The sequence below is a fragment of the Bombus flavifrons genome, chromosome 5, assembly GCF_040668555.2.
Source record: "Bombus flavifrons isolate JBK064 chromosome 5, iyBomFlav1_principal, whole genome shotgun sequence".
NCBI classification, from domain to species: Eukaryota; Metazoa; Arthropoda; class Insecta; order Hymenoptera; family Apidae; genus Bombus; species Bombus flavifrons.
Window position 1 is genome coordinate 7990690 of NC_138446.1, and position 14362 is coordinate 8005051.

Genomic DNA, 14362 nt, shown 5'->3' on the forward strand with positions numbered 1-14362 from the left:
TTTAGCAAGGAAGTCGAGCAAGGAACGTTTACTCTGTCTAGCATGCGTTTTAAATAATAGAAAAGGGTTGAAAGAAAACAGTTACCTCTCGAAGTCCACGCTGGACCTCTCGTAATCGATCGTGTTGATGTCTTCGTTCTCCAAATGTCCAAACGTTTTGAATTGCATAGTATAATCGAGCGTGGCTGTTGTTACTGAACGATTTTCTCTTCCTGGTACGCTGAACGTGGCGTACGGACTTATTTCGTACATTTCTACAAGAGAGAAAATGATTGTTAGTTAATATGTGCAATAAGAATGCAAGAATATTATCTAAAGATCCCTTTAGAAAATTATATTTTTAATATAAGTCTCTAACTTCTTTCTATTGAATCTAATTCTTCAATTTGACAAGTGATAAAAACAAACCTGATCCATGGTCGTTAGACTTATGATTCTCTTGCTTCACTGGCGAACTGGTATAAACCTGATGATTCCTTCTATTATCACGTTCAGCAGTGGACTTCAATTGCATGGTCGACATACAGCTTGAAAGATGATGATGTTGCTGATGCTGCTGCTGTTGCTGAACCAAACCCAATCCTGACTGTTGATTCTGTTGTTGTCCAGGAAGAATTTCTCCTAAGTAATTAGCTCTAAAAAGCACAAATAATATCATCCTTAATCATAAAAATATTTATTAAATAAATGACAATTTTTAAAATTTATACATATTAATGATAATGTACATAAACGGTAGTTTTTGAAACTTACATAATTCAAATTTTATATATAACTAAAATTATAATTTTCAAAATAATATACCTTCCACTGCGTTTCAGCATTACGTATCCCAGAATGGCGGCGGAAATAACTAGCACGATTGCACAGACGATAGGTACAACCACGTAAAGTACTTTATGATTAGGTATAGCTTTTTTAACATCGTTTTCCATAATCAGGTCATTCGGAGGACCAATACTAACGCCACTGAGAGTGGTCGTTGCAAATTCCATTTGCGTTTGCGTGGATCCAGCGTCATTATGAGCTGTCAGACGTAAACTATACCACGAGGCAGTCTTTAACTCTCTTATGACTAGATCTTCTGTAGCACGACTTGCCACTAAATTCCATGGTTCAGTGCTGACACGTCTACGGTACTCTACGGTGTAATATTGAATCGGACAACCACCATTTGGCCAAGATATAAGATTTAATTTGACAGAGGTGCCATTGGCAGAGATGATGTCTCGTTCTTTTGGTAATAAAGGAGCTATGAGAAAAATTTGGGAATGTTATATCGCATTTTAATAGGAGATTATATAAGAAGTTAAATTTGTATTAAAGAGTTACCAGTTCCTTTGGTCGTGGCACTAATTAAAGGACTTGGATCTCCAGTGCCCACACGATTATGAGCTGTTAAATGTGCCAAGTAGGAAGAACCGCATTTTAAACCTGATAAAATGAACTCAGTTTGTTCGGGTGATAATGCGATTTCTTCCCAGCCACCCTGGTCCCTTTTGTAGCTTAACACGTAGCCTGATAAAAGTAATATTTTTATATCAGTTTTATTAATTATCATTAATATTAGAAATAATATCATTCTATCGTTTGATTATTCTATTACGATTTTTGATATTCTATATTTCTAATATACCTTGAATAGTCGCACCACCATTATTAGGATGATTCCACCTAAGTCTTATGCTATTCGTTGTTGTATACTGTAGTTCTAACATTGGTGCTCTGGGAGGCATCACCACGACCAATGTGTAAGTGATGGAATCGTCACCGAATAAGTTGCTAGCTGAACACGTGTAATTCCCAGCGACTGATTGTTCTAATCCTAAAATTTTTACTTTCTTTAATTTTTTCGTTTATATATTTTTTAACTCATTCAAAGTTGTCTAAATCTCATATAACATTTTAAAGTTGCAACGATTCTTTAAGATTATTGATTGAATGAGTTAAAGTACATATAAGTATATTAATTGAGGAACTTCCTGAGAGGGTTTGTAGGTTTATATACATTGTATATTATATATAATTAAAATTATAATTTTGAAAATAATATACCCATGACCAAATACATATATAATTAATCATTTTACCTTATCGATCTCTTTACCAGAGATCTTTTCAACTATTCTTAAACCGATATTGTTAAACTAACCACGAATATTGAGATGACCATCAGCAGTTAATTCGTAATGTCTTCCAGTAGAAACTTGACTATTTCGATATGTCCATATTGGACGAGGCGTAGGATTACCCACGACCAAACAAGACAAGGTAATTGATGATTTAATCGCTCTTCTTAATAATTGTGAAAAAGACGCCACTCTAGCTGGAGCTGTAGAAACAATTTTATTAAACCCTATTATGTATATTTAAAATTATCTATAAATTAAACAATTCACAAAGAATATTCTATAAGTAATCAAACCTCTAGTATTTGTAGTTTGAGTTACTATGGTGGTCGGTTCTCCTTCACCCAGCCCTGTCGTTGCTGACACCCAGAACTCGTACAATTTACTGATACGTGATTTTATTTTACATCATTATTTACATTAAAATTTCATTACGGTAATTTTATAAAATGGCTATTACCTTTCAACCAAACCTCTTAGTTCCATAGTAAGAGTGTCAGTCGGTGATGATGGTGGTTCGTGCATGGTGTGTGTGTTATGGTTACTGGAACCTGCCTCCCTGCTGTAAACCGTGTACTTGGAAACGTTCCCATTTGGTTGTAGGGGTGGTAACCACGAAACTAATATACTCTCCGCGGTTAGCGCTAAAGCTTTGATACCAGCTGGAGGACCTGGTACTAAAATGAATGATAAACAAGTTACAATAAATAGTAAAAATATTTATATTAGGCGAATCAAAAAATAATAAAAATATGATTCTTACCATCCTCCTCCGTTGTACAAAAAATCGGCGGACTTAGAACTCCATCACCAGCACCAGTATAAGCCAATACTCGAATAGAGTAATTCGTATATTTGTACAGAGTGTGTAGATAAGTTTCTACGCTGGATGTCTTCTTTACTTCACCCACTGTCGATATGTCCACTAAAACAAATTTTAATGCAAACAGGCCTTTAATGGAGAAAGAGAATCAGATATCTGTAATATAAAATGCTTAACTTGAGCAGATTGCAATGCTAAAAATTCTATCATAGATCTGTCATAAATATATCTGAGAAGTACTATAACTTTAATCCGTGTTACAATGCCAATTTTTGGATAAAAATTATACAAACACATGAAAAATATTTGTTTTTATTAAAATAGATATAATTTATAAAACGGATCACTATTAAACAAAATATAAATATTTCCTTGTGACAGACTGAGATATCCGTTTGTTATAGAAAAAAGGTAGAAAAATATACAATTAAATACACTGATAAAAATCAAAAAAGAAGAAACAGCTTTATAATGTGCTTGAAAATACTTATAGAATATAATAAATATTGTGTTTAAAAATGTTCATAAGAAGATACAATACACATTATTTTACTTACTGTTGTCAGTGGGTACTGGTCTATAATATACTTTATAACCCTGAATGATTCCTCCATGTTGATGGGGTGGAGGTGCGCTCCAAGAAACTTTTACACTTTGGGAAGACAGAGGAATACATGATACTTGCGTTGGCGGAGTCTCGGGTACTAAAATAATTGCAAGATAATACAATAAATTAGTAAGAGATCATCATCGGTCCATTAAACGGTAAAACAATAATATTCATAAAAAGGAAATGTTCTTGTGGAAAGTTTATGTATATCGCACCTCCTTCCTGAGTTGTTCCAACAATGGGAATGCTGGCTGGGCCGCTGGCTATACTATTGAAAGCTCTGATCGATATATCGTACTTGGTGAACTTTCTCAAGCCTGTAAGCTGCACCTTTGTAGTCGCCCATCCGTTCACGGTTAAACTTTTGCTTTGGTTCACACCTGATGTCGAAGATGAATGCTCCGACCATGTCACTATGTAGCCCAATAGATCTCCGTTACAGGATTCCTTTGGAGGCGGCTGTAAACGCAATAAACCTTTCAGCGTTTCATTAAAATTACTTTGAATTAACATCTTCCTCCAAAATCAATCAGATTTATCTAACATGTATAATTAATATATTAGGTTGCATAATAGTATGTATTGAGTAATAGTCGAGTATTTGTATATTTTATAAAGTATATTTTACCTGCCAGCTAACCATGAGTTCTCCAGGTCCTGCTGATTGCACTTTGATATTTTGTGGCGGTTCAGTAGGTGCTGTTAAAAATAAAAAATATGGAAGCTATGAAATAACAGTGAATATAATATTTATAAATTTATTAAAATTATATTAGGCAGGGGTATATTTCTGTACCTTCTTCTTGAGTTTTGGCGACCACGGGATCAGTAGGCACACTCACATCTATTGAATTTATGGCAAATATACGAAACGTGTAAGTCACTGCTGGATGAAGTCCTCCTACCAAAGCTACTTCCTGATCGTCGCTAGTAGTCTCGAAAGGAGATAAACCTAAAAAAAATGAAACTGTAATTATTATATTGAATTATATTGAATCTAATTATTATATTGCGTTCTATTGAAATTATTATATTAAATTACAATGAATACTACATAAAAGCAAAGATGTTACATTATCTAAATTCAAAGAGATTAGTTAAAAATTTTACTTTATGTGAATGTAAAGGACGTCGATACTGTAAAAAAAAATCAAACTAAACAAAAATTTGGTGCTTTCGTAAATTGCATTTTTTTGTAAACGGTATAATCTGTATATATAGGTCGTCCAATAAATATCACAAAATTAAGCTCGAAAGTATTATCGCTTGTAAAGATTAAAAAGTAGTAGAATAGAGATAAAAACGAAGACATTTTCAAAAAAAAACGACAGCTATAGTTTTAGTTGATTTAAAGTGAAATTACCATTTTGTGTTGGATGTATGTTATTTCCGTTATTGGAACTTCCAGGGGTGTAAGTGACGTTGTGCGTTTTTGCGGGATTCCAATCGTCAGCTAAACCGTGATTCAGAGATCGATACTGAATAACGTAATTTCGTATCGGGCTGTTCCCATCGAAAGCTCTCTTCCACAATAATCGTATCGATCGCGAGCCGATTTCTATGACTTCTAGCGAGGCTGGTGGATCTGGTCTCTCTGTACAAGCGATAGAATTAGCATAATTAAATTATCATTTGTGATCACAGAATAAATTAATTCGTTTGAACAGAGAAAATAGAACAATAAATTTATTCATGATGATAATATGTTTTAGGAGCGTGTAGAGATATATTATAGAGATTAATTAAATGTTTTTTAATTAATATAATGAGTCAATAGCAATTGTATTATCAATTATTGAACATATACATATGTTATTCGTATTAACAAATATCATCGTTATTAATTATTTGGACTTTAAAACCTTTTTACGTAGAGAGTCTTTTAACTTGAAGAATCTTTTATTCTGAGTACTATGAAACATTTCGAGATTTTAAGAATTTTGTACTGGAAGTAATATCAAGGATTTTAATATTCTAAAAGGTATGATTAATACCAATACCCAGAGTTATTATAGTATTGTATTAAAAATATTCTCTCCATTTTTAAATATTTTTTGTTACACTTCTTCTAGTTGAATATTACATTTTAAATATCAATATTTATATTTACATTTAATATTTCATATCAAATGCAAAATTAAAAAAGAAATTACCTAATTAATAATATCAAAAAATTGAAATATGATCCTAAAAACAATAATTACAAATCAAAGGGAGATAAATCTTATTAAAATACTACCTTGAACAGCAAGATAAATCAGATGTTCGCTTCTCCCGTAGGCATTGTCCGCTGTGCACCTGTAAACTCCAGAATCTTGACGATCACTGCTTGCTATAGATAATTGTGATTTGAGGCCGTTGTCTGTTTTTATTTGACTGATGCTTAACCGGTGACTGTTAGTATCTAAACGATCACTATTGTGCATCCATTGCACTTCTATGGGATTATCCCCGATGACAGTACAATCAAGCGTCACGGATTCGCCACGACGGATCGTCACGTTCTTACTCTGGAACTCGAACCTTGCTGGTTCTATAAAAAAACGATAAAATATTCTTGTTTGACAAAACTTACTCTATAAGATTACTGCAACGAAATTCTAATAAATTTGGTAATATTTTACAAATATTTTCACCTTTATATATTCTTAAAAAAGAGAAAAGGAAATGAAAGAATAGAATAACTGTGACTATATAAGGATGCCAATTTATTTTCAAATTTCGCAGATACCTAGAATAAATAAGTGACGATTATACTAAAGTTTGTGATAATTGGGACTCGTAATAAATGTCTATAAAAAATAGTATTTGAAATGCTGTACAAATATTTCATAAACATATTATCAACACTAATATTTTAGCAAATTTATGGATGTATATTTAATATTTTCCTTCGATCCAAGATTGAATATTAGCGTTACAAATTTAATAATACAAAATAGAATATATTTTCTTAACTAATAATATAATAGAAATTAAGTATAAATTTTGTCCTTTAACACTCAAGACATAAATGTAGAATAGATAATTTCAAATTTTGCTTAACACAAAATATGAATCAAATAAAGATAATGTTCCCATCAGATAAAATTCAAAGTTCACCTTGTTAAACTTGACTTACCATGAACAGATACATAGATCACTTTACTTAGACCAGATCCAATGCCATTATTTGCTCGACACAGATAATGTCCTTCATCCTGTGGTCCAGCAGATGCTGTCCACAGAGATCCATTCGGTAGAATAGTTAATCTTCCATCAGAACCATCAACAAGAGGTTGATAGTCGTTGGAAGTTCTTTCCCTGGCACGCAACCATGTGACACGTGGCGGAGGAAATCCCTTGGCCTCACAATGGACGTTCAATGGATTTCCCAGGAGGGTGGCCACGTCTTGTGGCTCGAAAATCCATTGTGGAGGTACTTTTACCAAAAGTTCCGCTGTGTGGTTGACTTTGGCTGCACTGTTAGTCGCCACGCAGGTATATTTGCCACTGTGCCGTGAAGAAAGTTCCTTAAAGACGAGTAGACTGAAGAATTCAGCTACCCTCTCCTCGATCTGAAATGCAAATATTTGTGAATGGAGTTTTTTTTAATTTAATAACATTTAATGGCTTATTTTCTAATTTTTTGAAATTGTTATGGGATCATAAATGGTATTAGGTAGGTACGTTATACTGGTTGTTTATACTGGTGGTTATTGCACTTTATATTTTACAGTATAATTGTACAGAGTATGAAACTATAAAAGAAAGTAAGGGATTTCTTTTTATAAGCCTAGAATTTTAATTTGTTAATTATTTCATTCTCAAACAATAGAGTATAGTTCTCAAATTACTTTGAGACTACCAAACGATACAATTTTAATTTATTTGTAAATTGTTACGCTTGAGCAAATAGGTAGAAAGAAAAAGAATTTTATTGTTAAGTCTAATATTGGTTCTTAAATTGTGCAATTAAATATTTTTTGTCATACGATATAATAGCTGGCTCACATAAATTAGTTTTCTTAGAGAGACAAAGACGTACACGTAGAGAGGAAGGTAACGGTTCACCATCCTTTAGCCAGGAGAAGTAAATTGGAAGATCACCGGAAGTGACGGTGCAGGTGACCTGGGCGCGACTTCCTTCTTGGAGGTTTGAAGGGAAATTGAAAGGACTCATTACAGGTGGACCTGAAACGAATGACATTTTTTGCTCTTACTATTTCTTTAAATTTCCTTGCATTTATTCATTCAATCATTATTTCAAATATATATAAATATATTATATACTGTACACATAAATCACGCTAATTATTGCAGTAATTTTGTACCTTTTTAATATAATTTTTATGTTGTTATTTGCGTTGTTATTTGTCATTTGCGGAGTAAAAATTGACATAAAAGAGAAGAAAGTAAAAATAATTATTGTGGTTAACACTTATTAGTTTCCGTACACGTGTATATCTTTTAGCTTACTTTCTCAAACGTCACGATAAATGAGAAAAAGTTGAGAAGTAACGCTAGAGGAATTCTTTCCGGCGTGCAATTTACTTCTTTCGCCTAGTCTCGTGACTTCTTCGTGGACGTAAGCGACCCGACCGTAAAGAAACAGAAACAAAAACTCGTTTCTCGTTAAAACGAATGTATGTATGTGCATAGTGGTACTTACGGTTTTTGCTTCTACTGAAATACGATCTTACCGAGAAAAATAGATAATTATAGCAAATATTCGCCTTTTATAATATGTATAATATTATGCTCCATTTTTCGTTAGTACTTCAATTTCCTATAAACTATCAAATCTAAGAAAAGTCATCTCGCATTTTAAACTTCTTAATACACTAATAATTACTTTAACCCTGTAATCACGAGTACTTCAATTTTCTATATCTTAATATTCCATCCGATAAATTAATATTAATATTAATATTCTATAGTATTTTATAGTTGAAGAAATGTGAACACTCTATAACAAGTAAAAATTAAAAATCAACATTCGATGAATATTCTGTAGTTAAAAAATATTTAAACGTAAAAGAATTACTCTATTTATATCCCCAAAATACTCACTACTGACTGTTAACCGGATGTCTCTGCTCGCCGTTTCACCGGATCTTGCTTTAACCATGCAAGTATAAATGCCAGCATCGTTTGGATCCACATTGGCGATGGTAAGATGGCCTTCGCTGTCTACACGGTGCCTTATGTCAAGAGGCAGTGCAACTCCTCCACGAGACCACTCGACTGACGTGATAGGATAGCCGGAGTAAGGACAAGCTATGGTGGTATCGACACCGGCTATCGCACGAACTGGTCCTATCGATCGGATGTATGGCGGTCCTGAAATTATTAATCGACGTGAAGTGGCTTCCGACACATTTCACCTGGCCACTAGTCGAATTATTATAGGTATCCCCCGACGTAATTAGGAGCGATCAATGTGCTTTGAGATTTACCGCCAAAGTTATGTTCTAATATTATCAGATAATTTTTTAAGTATTCTCAGTGCCAATAACTAATTTTATTTATTATTTGTTATTTCTTTAATTTTATATTTATTTATTATGTATTTAATATTTTTAGGATATTAAGAATATTAGTATTACTATTTATGGAATTATAACAAAAAAATTAATTGAAAAATTAAAAGTAGTAATATTCGTGTGAGGAGAATATTAATATTAATGTTATTAACATTCTTGTATTCTAAATATATTACGAATTTTTATTCAACGTTTCCAAATTAATCTATGTTAAATAAAATTCTTATATTAATTTGCTAATTTCACTATCTTAAAACCATCAGTTTCTCTATCACAGGTCTTCTCTAGCGTGAAATTAAAAATCAATGAAATCGAATTAGCTTCGGTTAGATCAGACAATGCATTAAAGACGACGTAACCCTTGTCAAGTAAATTACCAAGTTCAAAATTACGACTACACCTCTCTGATTAATAATTCAGCTATCAAATTCGCAAAATTGCTTATCCAATCTGTTAGATTAAAGATTAAACTTTATTACAGATGCAACCTGCATACTTCGAATTGAAACGATACGATCTCTCTCGCTTGATATCATAAGCCAAAAGATGATTCCAATTATCATAAATCTAAAGCCACGACAAAGATGAAACCTTATCGCAAATACAATCCCCTTGACCAAATTCGAACAATATAATCCGTGTCACGGCATTAGTCAATGTAACAAGTCAAAGGATGAATCGAATTACCATAAATGTTTAGTCTAGCTTTGTGCTCGACTGTAGCCAAGGTATTGGCAGCGACACAAGCGTAGAGACCACCATCTTCAGCACCAGCCGACGATATGTTCAAATGACTGATCACGTCTCCGGACTGATCGACATACTGTCCTATCGCGTACCTGTATCGGGCATTGTGCTCGGTTAAGAAGCTGAATATTGATCGATGAGAGATCTAGATACGCACCTGTGTCCAGAGGCGATCTCGCTTAGAGGCTCTCCATCCAGCAACCAAGTGAACGATGGTGGAGGAGATCCGGTAGCAGAACATCTCAAGGACACTGGAGGGCCTGGCCGCAGTGCTTGCTCGATGAACGTGTATTGCAACTCTGGTACAGTATCTGACAGAATAGATCGAGCGTTAAATAGTTAATTGGGCCAAGTTACGTAGAAATCTGTCAATCTTAAATAATGACAAAAAATTAGTTAAACACGGTACAGAGTACGTAATTTTGTGATGTAGGTTGCAAAAATAATGACCAATTCATAGAATAACTGTTACATTATATAACTATTAAAGGTATCAAGCCATAGTTTTATTTTAAGCGTACGATTATTTTGCAGAAAAATTCTAAACTACATATTAATTATACTACTTACTATTAAATAAGTCATCAGAAAACATTGTAGAACAGGAACGAGAAATAAAATGTACCTAGTAGAAATTTGGAAGGACACATCCTTCTTGAGAAATTAAAATCTTAATTTTAGATCATTAAGGATTGGTAATTGAGGGCTTTAACTGAGTAACCAGTCTATTGGAAAATACGTTCTTCTTATAATAAAAAATACAATAAATATATCATAAATCATTTGTAAATTATTTATTACGAAAATTTATATTACGAACTTCTATAAATTTGCTGTATCATATATCTTTGTAAATGAAACACGTGCTAAGGAATAATATTTTTTTGACAAATATAGAATGTATCGTTTTGTACCTTTATTTCTGATTTTGTTTATATGAATTTCTAAAAAAAAAATGGGTTATTTGATTTCATTATTGTTGATGACTCATAATTATCGTCATTATTTGATTTCGTAATATTGATTTTACCATGTTCAGATTCTTGTTTCTGAGCCTTTCAATTTTGTATGTCATAATGGGGATGAAGCTTTCAAAATTCCAATAATAATTGAACGGATACCTCGAATAAGAGAGTAAAGTACGTGTAGAGGCACTCGACAGCAAACTTTCCAACGGTTTCTGTCCCGTGGCTTGCTAAACAAAGACCCTATCCTTCGGACAAGATGATTGCCAGATATCGAAACATCTTCATAGCATATTTTTAACTAGCCTAAGGACCCGCTATAAATCTTACGATTCCTCTAGCTAAGGTTCTTCAAACGAACAAATAGCCTTTGTCTTAGCATTCCCTAAATTTATTACCTACTACGAAAAGATGCGGAGAATCTGCTTTTTCTCACGTACGATGCTTCCCGCTAGCAATTTTCTCTCGAGGGCGGTTTGTATCCCTCCTCAACCATCAACCTAGAGATTAACCAATTAACAGCAACGTCCATTTCCCTCATTTTCCTAACGAAGGTTTTCCTCGACGAATCCGACGATGATCTCGTATCCTTAGACACACTCCATCATAGTTTTCCTCCACAGCATCATCGTGACAGAAAGTCAGTTGGTAGTTGATAGTTGGCTAGAGTTCCTCGACGCGTCTTGAGCAATCATCATCTAAACTCGCTCCGTGCACTCTGCTCAATCGCTATCGTAACGCATCATCTAGAAGTCGAATTTGTAACCGCGAACCGCTGAGTGCAATTGCGAGCTCTACGTAAAGTGTACATCGAGAATATTGTTAATAAATATACTGTTAATTATACTCTAGTTTTTCTTCAGTACCTATCACCACCTATTTACCTCATAGATTTAATACATTTTTGGAGAAAGCTGTTTTTAAGCTCAACTGTTCCACAAGTTTCAAACATTACATCACCCTTTGAAGAGATATCTGTTATTTGCGTGTACTAACACAATCTACACGTGCTATAAGCCCTTATTCGATGTTTCCATTCAATTAACGAGTTCTTGAGGAAAGTGGTACAAGCAAAGGAAATTCTTCATTTAAAAGCTTGAATTCAAGCAACTTGCCCAATCTAAACAAGACTTTATCAGATGTATCTCTCCATATAGTGGACTAATTAGTTCAACGAAAGAATATAACCATTCAAGTTGTCATGACTAATTCTGAAACCTCTATCAGATTTTTAGATTTTGAACTTTCACGGTGACTAGACGATGATATCTATAATTCATCTTTCAGTCGTGTTGAACCTGACCTGAAAATGAAGATTTAAAAATGGTGACGCGAAACCTTCAGTTTCAGATCTGCTTCGAGCAAAAATGAGCTAGAATGTTCACGAAACGTCAGAACGAAGCGCAACGTGCTAATGACGCGATTGAAACCCAACGAATCACAAATACGTATGTCGTCTTTATCAGATTTAGTCGAATGTACCTCCAAGCTTCAATTCGGCGGTAGCCTGCGCGTTCTCCTTGTCGCTTCTGACCAGGCACTGATACATCCCCTTGTCCTTTCGGCCGACCGAGCCTATCACAAGCACCAGAGGAGCCAACAATCTGATTCTCGTGTCCTGCGCGGTCAATACCGGCACACCGTCGTGCAACCACTCGACGCTTTCGACCGGATAACCCTCCACCGTGCAATTCATAGTGGCTGACTCCCCGGAATTGATGATCTGTAAATACCGGGAAACGGTTAACGATTCGTGCTCGAAAGTTAATGCCCGTGCCGCGATTTACGCAGCTGCACGATCCTTCCCTCTTTGACGCAAACACTGCACTGTCCATCCGCTTCGTTGATCGCCCAACCGTTTCATGGTGCTCGCATTTTTTCTTTATTCTTTTTTTTTTAGTTTGTAAGATTTAATCGATCTCACGGAAGAGTATAGAGGTTTGTTGCAATGTTGGAGATTATTGGAAAGAAAAGTCTTTCGTGGAAAATGGATGGAGTGGAGATTCGATTTTGAACTTACGCGGTAAGTGTTGAGATGTTTGTGAGAGTTTCCGTGTTAGGAAGCTCTTTGGGATTCTTTGTTACGACGTTAGATTTTCTGGGTACAGTGATTTTATGAAATAATAGAATGTTGGATTGTATGTGTTCTTTTTGAACTCTTTCTTGAATCTTTGAGTTGAAGCTTGTTAGGAAATCGTTATATGTGATGACAGTTTTAATGACTTATATGTAATTTTATAGAACTTCTCCCTTTAAGATAATCGTCTCTTATCTTCGGTAGTGTAAGTAGAATACTACTGTTTGAAATAATAGGAATAAATTTTTTTTTTATTTGGTAGACTTTTTACAATCAATTCTCATTGAGAATTATAAGTAAATTATTTCGGCGTGGTACTGTAACTTGGATTATAAGAGTTTATAGTATGTTTGATTCTAGTTGAATCTAATGCTTAAATCTGAAGGAATAAAATTGGAGAACAAATCTTCAAAGGATTTGCTTCCTAGATTTTCATTTCTTATCTTTACTAATGTAAGCAGAATACGATTACTTAAAAAAAAAAAAAACAAAAAAAAAGATGGAAAGTATAAGACGCGTGAACTGTCAGTAATATTTCCTACATATAGTAATATTATTAAAAAATATATGTGAGAATTCAAGCAGTACCATCTTCAAATCTTCTTATGCCATCTTTTTAGCGATCTGCTGTAAGACGTCTGATAGCTACGAAAGTTTTATTCATCAATTTATCTGTAGGTATCCTTAGGTAGTCATCCTCTACAATTAATCATACGAAAGAAAAATTGTCTTCAGACAGTCATTTTTCACGAGCCTCTGCTTTTTCGTTATTTCGAGAACGAAAATATTTTCACATATCAAATTGCTTACAATTCAAGTACTTTATACTTGATTCAGTTGGGACGTAATACATATGAATTGAAATAAAAATGACGCAAGTGTACATGTACATGTACATGCATATGTGCATTTTTACACAATTAACAATTTGAGATTTGAGATTAATAGGATCGTGAATTTATCCTGTTAATAAAAATCAGAAGAATTTCACATTTTACTTGCAGTTTGCTAATTGCATATGCATGTATATATATACATGCATATACTTTGAGTGATAAGAGGAATATGTTATCTGGAATCTTCATAGGATCGAATGGTTCGATCTTTACGTTATTTCTGCGATTCTAGCGCGATAGTCGTAAAAGTTAACAGTAACTGTTTTAGTGTCATAGCTGCCACTTATGATAAGTACTTCACTATTGTGGAACATTGGGGTCAATTGTAATTGGATTTTATGACTCAGAAATGGTCGCGATTGAATTTTGTAGCTTGGAAGTTACCATAGTCGACTTCGATGGCTTAATGAATCCTTGCCAATTTATGTGATTTATGAATTCATAGAAATCGACACCAGTACCTATGACTTATGATTTGTGAAGTCATGATTATGATCCATCCTTATGTTCGCTGTTACAATTAGAGCTCAAGATTCAAATTTTTTAAAATCGTGATCTAGAATTCATATTTAAAAATTCATATTTAAAAA

The 14362-nt window shown here is 33.8% G+C and overlaps 1 protein-coding gene across 5 annotated transcripts in view; it reads right to left on the minus strand.

The window, feature by feature from the left end:
• Dscam3 (Down syndrome cell adhesion molecule 3) overlaps positions 1–14362 on the minus strand; it is a 313340-nt gene that overhangs the window by 5781 nt on the left and 293197 nt on the right. For all 5 annotated transcript variants that reach the window (XM_069114043.1, XM_069114040.1, XM_069114039.1 and 2 more), the window contains 21 exons: positions 12282–12522; positions 9992–10145; positions 9775–9926; positions 8615–8884; positions 7590–7735; positions 6684–7119; positions 5802–6095; positions 4926–5156; positions 4359–4514; positions 4191–4261; positions 3778–4021; positions 3510–3656; positions 2893–3054; positions 2590–2806; positions 2426–2514; positions 2153–2332; positions 1637–1825; positions 1333–1518; positions 805–1252; positions 409–635; positions 86–254 (listed from right to left, as the gene is read on the minus strand). In XM_069114043.1, coding sequence (XP_068970144.1) covers positions 86–254; positions 409–635; positions 805–1252; positions 1333–1518; positions 1637–1825; positions 2153–2332; positions 2426–2514; positions 2590–2806; positions 2893–3054; positions 3510–3656; positions 3778–4021; positions 4191–4261; positions 4359–4514; positions 4926–5156; positions 5802–6095; positions 6684–7119; positions 7590–7735; positions 8615–8884; positions 9775–9926; positions 9992–10145; positions 12282–12522 — 4409 coding nt within the window. The remainder of the gene's footprint in view (positions 1–85; positions 255–408; positions 636–804; positions 1253–1332; positions 1519–1636; positions 1826–2152; positions 2333–2425; positions 2515–2589; positions 2807–2892; positions 3055–3509; positions 3657–3777; positions 4022–4190; positions 4262–4358; positions 4515–4925; positions 5157–5801; positions 6096–6683; positions 7120–7589; positions 7736–8614; positions 8885–9774; positions 9927–9991; positions 10146–12281; positions 12523–14362) is intronic.